The sequence below is a fragment of the Prosopis cineraria genome, unplaced genomic scaffold, assembly GCF_029017545.1.
Source record: "Prosopis cineraria cultivar Desert tree isolate PC_DT_omini unplaced genomic scaffold, ASM2901754v1 PC1063, whole genome shotgun sequence".
NCBI lineage: Eukaryota > Viridiplantae > Streptophyta > Magnoliopsida > Fabales > Fabaceae > Prosopis > Prosopis cineraria.
This window is the reverse complement of record NW_026556388.1, coordinates 5,266-14,038: the sequence shown is the minus strand read 5'-3', so window position 1 is coordinate 14,038 and position 8,773 is coordinate 5,266. Positions and strand designations below refer to the sequence as shown.

At 34.2% G+C, this 8,773-nt stretch overlaps 1 protein-coding gene across 1 annotated transcript; it reads right to left on the bottom strand.

Moving 5' to 3' along the window:
• Window positions 1-1,616: 1,616 nt before the first annotated feature.
• LOC129299168 (probable protein phosphatase 2C 42) lies at window positions 1,617-5,982 on the bottom strand. The gene is given in 5 exon segments (XM_054937623.1): window positions 1,617-2,384; window positions 3,513-3,749; window positions 4,450-4,820; window positions 5,410-5,559; window positions 5,562-5,982. Coding segments are annotated over 5 exon segments (1,140 nt in total). The 5' UTR covers window positions 5,731-5,982; the 3' UTR covers window positions 1,617-2,171.
• Between the last annotated feature and the right edge of the window lie 2,791 nt (window positions 5,983-8,773).

Here is an 8,773-nt window from a genome sequence, read left to right as displayed (position 1 = left end):
TTTTTTGAAATATGTTTAAAAATTTTAATATAAAACAAAAACTTTCTGACGTTGTCGCCACAACGCAACGTCGCTTTCCTTCGTTTTCCCGTTAACATTTTGCCGAGCAAATGGTACAGCTTCAGATTACTGGCTCCCTACGGAAGAGAGAAGAAAGAAGGAAAACGACATGAGAAAGTGGAGGGAGAAAAAAATGTTTTTACCTTTCAATGAATTTCTTTCCGACCAATTCACAAATTAAAAGGCCTAAAAAAAAAAATGGAGGGAGATGATAAAAGAGCTGGGATGAGTTTTCAGAATTGTTGAATTTGGTAGAATGCAAATTTATGTTGTTATATGTTATATCCATCCGAATTTATGCATGAGATTTTTGGAGTGATTTGGTTTATTAAAATAAAAGACATTTTGACAAAAATAAAATTTTATTAATGATGATTTTTTATGTATAAAAAATAATATTTTTTAATATTATCCCTCATTACTTAGCTTCAAAAATAAATTTATTTTCTTTTTTTAATTAACGAAGATTATTTTTAAAAGTTTATAAAAAATTTAAAATTGTAAATTATATTTGATAAATCTTATTGACATTTATAATTTTGTTTTTAAAAAATAACATTGACACGAAGTACCTTTGTTTTGTTTTACTCCGTTGGGAGGTTTCGTCCATGATTTTCATGCGAATTATTATTTTGACCGCCCCGGTAAAATTAGGATAAGCAATGAAGCATATAGTGTACTATCACACCACCAGGGCTTTTAAAATAGCCGTATTAACTTATTTTTAAATTAGGATAAACAATTAAGCATATTGTTTCATCATAAATGCCCCATATGCTTGTCTGTCTGTCTATCCTGGATTACATTGAGCATATTTTATTAGAGTTAGATTAAATTTAAATCCTAACTCAAGGAATGAGCATATATCTTTTGTTTTCACAGGTATTTTATTATTAAAAGTAATTTTATTTGAAGTAAATGGTGAACTATATTTTCAAGAAAAAAAATAATTTAATTTATAAAATTAAAAATCATGATTCATAAAATTTTTAAAAATATAATAATTTTCACATACAAGTATATAATATTAAATTTTATTATACTTATCAAAAAAAATTAATTTATTTTAATTTTAATTTTTTTCATGCATTTTCATTAGAGATCCAAATATGAGCTTGACTCCTACAAAAATTTGAACACAATTTTACTACATTATAAAGAATTAACTTCTTCACCCGACTATCTTAGTGAAGCGCACATTTCAGTACAACCCTTAAATTCTTTTTTTTAAAATAAAAACTTGTACTTTTTAGCCAATAAGATGATTCTTTTTATCAAAAGAAAAAAATAAAACAAGGAGGTGCAATCGCATAAAAATGAAAGACACACAGAGCAGCCATTAAGAAAAACTAATGATCCTTAGAAAAGCTGAACCTTCTAAGGCACGTCACATAGCAACTTAATTTTACCAATAATCAATATGCTGCTTTTTCATGCAGTTATTCAAGTATAAGATATTTTTGGGGCAGCAAAACTCCAAAACTATAATTCTCTTGAACAACTAAATCAATTATCAATAACACTACTCAAAATTCAGCTAATCATTTCTCACAACGAAAATTATAACACCTAAACTCAACCTCAAAATTAACTCCAGAGTGACAAAACAGTTTATCCACAACAGCTAAAAAATTACACTCTAATTTTCTCCTTCAGACAACCCCCCAAAAAAGGTATACATTATATCTAAAATTTTCACTTCTGCTGCAAGAAAAACGAAAATAAGTAAATCTGTGCAAAGCATAAGCTTCCTATCACGTAAGATGCTTTACCATGCGCTAAACTTCCACAGCATTATTGTCAAATAATTTAGTCTGCTCCACCATGAAATTTGAACAAAGACTGTCATCAAGAAATTCAAATGAACTATAATGGGCGTCCGTAGTGTCAAAAATTATTACTACTTCTTTTTTCCTCTTAAATTTCTAATATGTTATGAATTCGAGCCTCATCAATAAGTGGTCTCAGTATCAGCAGCCAAAGGTTCCATATGCACTGTCAAATTGTATATATTCCAGCCGAGTAGCAATGATGTATCTTCTGCTACGGGTACAGTTATCAGAGTGCTGCCCATAAGACTCTTAAAGACACCATGTTTACATTCATATATGTCAGTGATCAAGAGCACTTCGAATGGAAAGTGGAGGGTCTATCACTCTGCCTCTGGATATAAGATCGTGGTTTAAGAATAAAACAATAACAGTTATATCATCGTGAAAATGGCGTCGAACCTTCTTGTCAATCTTGCGGAGGTCTGAGTACCGCATTTCTCGCTTCCTTGCCGCTTCTTGGAGGGCAGCCTTGATAAGTCTCTTGGCACTACCCTGCATTAACAGAAATTACAAGCACCATAACTTCGAGATAGGCAATATTGGCAATGGACTTACTCAGGACTACAATGCCAATGCACAGCCAAAGAACAAAATGATCCCCCCCAATTTCCACCTATTGACCCACCACTTTTCTTCTAGAACAATAACAAGCCAGCAATATTCTGAATTGCAGTTACAGATTTTACATGTATCAGGCTTCTCAAGTCTTACATGCTCCCCAGCCTTTAAAGAATCATGTGTTGCTGAAACACATAATGGCTTTCATGATTCCTCTTTTTCAGTGTAAAGAAAAGAGAGAAAAGAGGGGAGAAGGCAGTGACCTAGAAATCAACATATGTGGTGTTCATAGACACCTTAACAACTTTATGTGATCTTTCCACCCATGAAACTTGCAATGGGGCTGCCGAAATAGTGGAGAACAACGGTCTCCATTGATAGTCCCCTCTCCCAAAAAAGAACAACTTGTAAACGCAGTAGGTAACTGAGAGCAAAATCAACATGGAAGTAGACTTGATGAACACATTATCACATTATTGGCAGCTGTATTGACCAAAGCAAAAATTCAAACTACGAATCTAGAAGCAAAAATTCAAACTATGAATCTAGCAACTTCTTGATTAACGATCAGCCTATCACTTAAAAAACTAAGTAACATACAGGGACAATGAACGTGCATCACTTGTGCTTATCAAAAAGGAAAAACATTGTATAGCTTGTCAAGCTATGCCTTTGAAAATTACTGAAAGAAGTCTTTTCACAACTATTACACTAGCCCTAATCAGCCTAAATCAATGATCTTTGATGACAAGTTACAACACATCAACTACAGAGCATGATAGGAAGTAAAGATGAACTTTCAGACAAGGCCAGACCATATAAATCATGTAAAGAAAATTTATTTCCTGCAACTATCACTTGATCGAAGGACACAAGCTTAACCTCAGATAGCTCATTATGTTGCTCTTGACGCAATCAATGGGTTCAATAAAGTGCAAAGCACATTAAAGACAAAACATTACGGCCATTAAGAACGCATGTGAACAAACAATAAACTAAGTAATATTGAGTGCAGACATGTGTACAATGAGAAAACCAAAATACAAGAGACCAGAATTTTACCGGCCGTGGATTGCTCTGGACAATATCCACTGCTTTTTCATTACTCAAGTGCTCCCATAAACCATCTGATGCAAATATAAGGAAGGCATCGCTGGGTTGGAGAGAATGAGAAAGAATTGTTGGACTAGCAGTCAAGATAGGCATGTTCATTGGCTCTGGAAGTCTGAATCTTGGATTGATGGGTTCCCGGTTGAACTGCGCATGTTTCATATATACGTCACCTATAGACCTGGAAACCTGCACCAAATACAAACATAGAAGAGGCAAAAACGGTAAGGTAATCAATTTGGAGAGTGGAAAGCAAAACTGACAAATAAGATTACAGTTGCAAGAGTTATTCCAGACATGCGAACCTAAAACTAACAATACATACAATTTGATGCGTCAAATCAAACAAGGAGAGAAATAAAAATACATTGCTAATATAAGACAGGTCTACAGCATAGATTGCATACAAACATATAGAAATATATCTTTAAATATAAGTTGAAATCATATCCAGCAATGGCAGGGGACCAGAGAACATATCACCAAAACTTTAGGAAAAATAAACAGAGGAAGGAAAGGGATAATTAAATGAAAGAAAGAAAGAAATAGACTAAGAAATGGACACATAAGTTCTTAAAAATTCTAATTAGGTCATTGGTCATAACTGGAACACATAAATAATATATATGCATATTGTAGTCCATGGAAAGTAAACAAACTGACAGAATTGTCTCTAGTCTTTAGATACATGTAGACTTCAAAATAAATACCCGCCGCCCATACCCCATACTTTTTGACGATAAGAAGAATATTACCTAACGGTATGTGTTGATTAGCTTCTAAACCTACTACCTATCACCTAATTTTGATATCCAAGAAGATAAGTAACCAATATTTGTTTGACCACAGGAAAACCAATCCTTTAAAGGGCAGAAGTACATAGAATCACCTGAATAATGCCTTTGACTCTCCAAACTCCATGTTTGAGGACAACAATTTGAGGATCATGCGGATGTAATTCTTTCAGTTCCTGTCTGATTGCATCAAGATTTGCATTATGTTCAGTAGATAGCTGAATTGCGGCAATACCTCCAGTGTTGCCAACTTTCTTACCCAACACAACACGGGAATCTCCAACATTTGCCACAAAGAGGGTCTGCTGAAATATCACTCCAACTAGACAACACGTCCCAGTAGTTGCAATCTGAGGTTGTGTATTCCATGATTCTGACACGAGAGAAGTAAATCCCTCTTCTGTTTGAAGAAATGCTCTATGAATAGTCTCAGCAGTCACGGCTCCCTGTGACTGAGCGGCTATTGCTGCATAAAGATGAAGTCTAAGACGGCTAACATAAGAAGGGATCCTTTATAAACAGAAAAAGATGATCACTGAGTCGAATTCTAACACCCTTTTGTCCAACCATACTCCTAAAAGGAACAACAATTATAGGCAGAACGATAAAAAAAAAATTATTGGCCTTCAAACCAGAGGAGGGGTCCAAAAGGGTCCAAAACTGACTAAACTTGAGACTTTTCGAGATAACCAATCGCCATCCTGTTCCCACTTCTCAATGGATCGAAGATAAAAAAATAAAAAAAGCATTCAAAAAACGGGAGAAAAATAAGAAATTCAATGAACGTTTGTAGGAAATAGTAACTATCATTCAGATTGAACGTCTGAACTGTTCTCGATTCTACAAAATCTCACACTCAAAAGACCGATGAAAAGCATAACTTTTGGGGGGGAAAGTTTGGGAAAAGTGAATTGATGAAAATCACAAATAAAAGTTCCCACCCGTGAATGTAACGAAACAACAAGAACTAAAACGTGGCGAATTGAATGCCACAGGGACCAGAAGTAAATCAGGCCTACATAGCAAGAGTTAAAAGACGATTCAGAATCAAGAACCTTGAAAGTTCCGAAACAAGTGATCGCAAACATATCGAGATGCATCGGGTCCTCCATGACCATCGTATACGCCCACGAAGGTGCCCAGAGGACCAGACTCGATCTGGCTCTGGTCTTCGAGAACGTGATTCGCCTGAACCACGGCCATCGAAAATCGCCGGAACCATACTTGCCTAAGTCTCGGAACCAGAGCAAGCCGTCTTTCCCTTCTCTACAGCCCGCACCACCCCCGAAAGTGCTCCCAACAGCTCCAATAGCATCAGCACCGCGCCCGAATGGCTTCCAACAGAGAGAGAACAGATTCATCAATGCCTGAAGCATCCCACATCTCAGAACCCTAACCCTAGCCCCAGCTCCGGAACCCACCCAGGTCTGAAGCAACGATCTGGGGAAGAGAGAGAACGGAGAAGTGGGTGATTATGAAGGAAGGGACAAGAAGAGGGGGAGAAAGGTGCGCCCGGCGCACGATAAGCAGGAGGCGCAGTATAAGCAGGAGGTGATGGCGGACGGGGCGTGTTCGGTTGTAGAGGAACAGAGCCGGCTAGCCGTATTGAAGAGAGGGGAAGGTGTGGGGAAGCTCTGCTTCAGTAGTGTTCTTTTCAATGTCTTCTCCTTTTTTTTTTTTCTTTTTTTAATTTTGTACAGTACAATTATTTTTCTATTAAAATAATCATGTTCCACGTAGAAACATAGTGGAATTTGGCGCAATCAGAAAATTTGCTTCTGGCCTACATAAAATCATCTTTTTGATCAAGATGTCTTCATGTTCTTATAAGGCTTTAATAACTATAGAACTCAGTAATGTGGTTCTAATGGCTCTATTTTCCTCCCTTTTATTTTCTTTAGTTATCTCGTTGGTTCTGTTTTAATATTAAACTTGCAGCTATTTCTTATTTGATAATATACTCATCTTTTTACCAAAAAAAAAAAAATAGAACGCAGTCAACTTACATCTTTTAATAGAGATTTGAACATTGACTCATAAGATTGGTGGGAATTACTCACTTTTCCTAAATTCGACGTGTTAGTATTTTACATTTTCTTTGTTTATTAATGGAAACTCATTTTTCTACCCTCATGATTTTATGAAATCTACGGCTTGTTATGTTATTTTGGAATTCTTTTAGAATTGATTTTTTTGACGATTTTTTTTTATATAACAAGTTAGTTGATTTGGTGAGATTTAAACATTGTGTGGGCAGCTTTTCCAAAAATATTTTCTGCATATACACAGATTCATTCATCTTGATTATGTTTTTTCTTCCTTGACCGTTTGATTATGGTTGAAGTTAAGTGCGAACATGTGTGTATCTGTGTAAGCTTTTTTATGATGTGATTCCTAACATAATTTCAGTTACTTGATGCTCTCAAAATTTTAGATTTAAGTCCTTTTCAGGTTTTGGATTAAATATACATCTTTCCTGTCAAAGTCTTAATTAAAAAAATGTACTAGCATATGTCTTGATATTTGATGCTCTCTTTGTTCTAATAATGAAATTTCATTGCATAAAAAAAAATAATAATGAAACTCACATGCCAATGTTAGCAACTAAAAATGTACTTTACAAAATTTAAAAACTAAAAGAAAAAATTACCTAAAATTAGAGGATGAAATATATACTTTTGTATTAAATATATAGCATATGTTTATCAACAAATCAAAGTTTAATTAAAAAAATAAGTATGGACATATCTCAATGTATATCTTGATATATATTTGACGCTTCCTTGTCCTAATGTCAGTTAAAGGTGTATATATGAGTTAAAAATTATCGACATAATACATTAAAATAATATTTTGTGTTAATCTAATGGATTTTAAAATTTTTAACCACTCGTATTAGCTCTGATAAAGTTTGACACTGGAGATTGATGATTATAACTATATTGAGTCTTGTTACGTCTATCAATTTTTTGGGTCAATATGTCAGTTTCATTTCAAAAAGCAAAATAGAAAATACACATACTCAATTAATTCTGTATTGTAAGATATTTTGACAAATTCACATCCTCTAATAAAACAGTCACTATTTGTCGGGAAAAAATAAATAAATAAAACAGTCACTATTAATCTATTGTCGTTAATTATATTTATCTTTATTTAATATATTGTCTCCACAATAAATAAAAAATTTTCCATAGTCCTTGAGGATTTTTTTAAAAAAAGCTATTAATTAATCTTTGAAAATCATAAAATATCTTGTATTTTTTAACAAGATAATTCGTAAAAATACTTCATAATACTAAATGAATGGAGTATATATAAGGAAAAATGAATTAGGCCAACTTCTAAGAATAGGAAAGGTTCCTAATTCTTTTTCCAAGACCTCTATAGTGGCGAAACATACACTATATTTATGAATTTTTCCATCCACTAGTTTCTAAAATGCAATTATTTATTTTTGATAATATAAATAATATTAAGTTGTTTTTTGAGGTAAGCTCACAAGCAACCATGGACATTGGCATCACTGCCTTTGGGTAGACAAGAAGGACATTATTGGATGTGGTCCCATAAAATCTTGCATCCTTGTTGGTAATAGTAGTTGTGGAAATAATAGTAGGAATAATATTAATATTAATATAATGTTGGACATAAGTTTCCAAAATCATTGCTTGGATTTCACTTTTTTTTTTGACCTGAAGATTTAACTTAGGCTGTGTTTGGATGAATGAATTTAAGTTGAGAATTTAAATTTAAATATCATATTTAAAATCTCACATTTAAAATTCACAAACTTTAAATTATTTATTTGGATGATATAAAAAAATTCAAATTACAATATTAAAATCCTAAAATAAAATTTTATATTTTATATTTGAATTTAAAAGAAACTTGAAAGATTAGTCAAACTTGACGATTTGAATAGCCAACTTCCAATGGGATCAAACAAACAAAGCAAACTAGGACTACCTCTGACTTCCACCAGGATTGGACCGACGGTGGAAATAGGGATGGGACGATGACAACAAGGACAGGACAGCCAACTACCACCAAGACTAGACAAATGACGACGGGGACCAGGCAGCTGACTTTCATTGAGACCAGACCAACAATTACAACAAGTACTAGACAGCTGACTTCTACTAAGATCGGATGGCCGACTTTTACTAAGATCGTACTAACTCCAATGATGAGGATCGAACCGGACCGACGACAATGACAACTATACTGAAGGGATGGCAACAAAAGGCAATTGTCCGATCCTCGCCAAGTGGAAGTTGTACTTTTGGTCCTCCTCATCATAGTAGGTTCAGTCTTGGTGAAAGTTGGCTGTCCAATTCCTGTTGCTGTCATTGATCCAGTGTCGAAAGAAGTCAAAAGTTCGATCCCCATCGTAGTTGTTGATTTGGTCTCAATGAA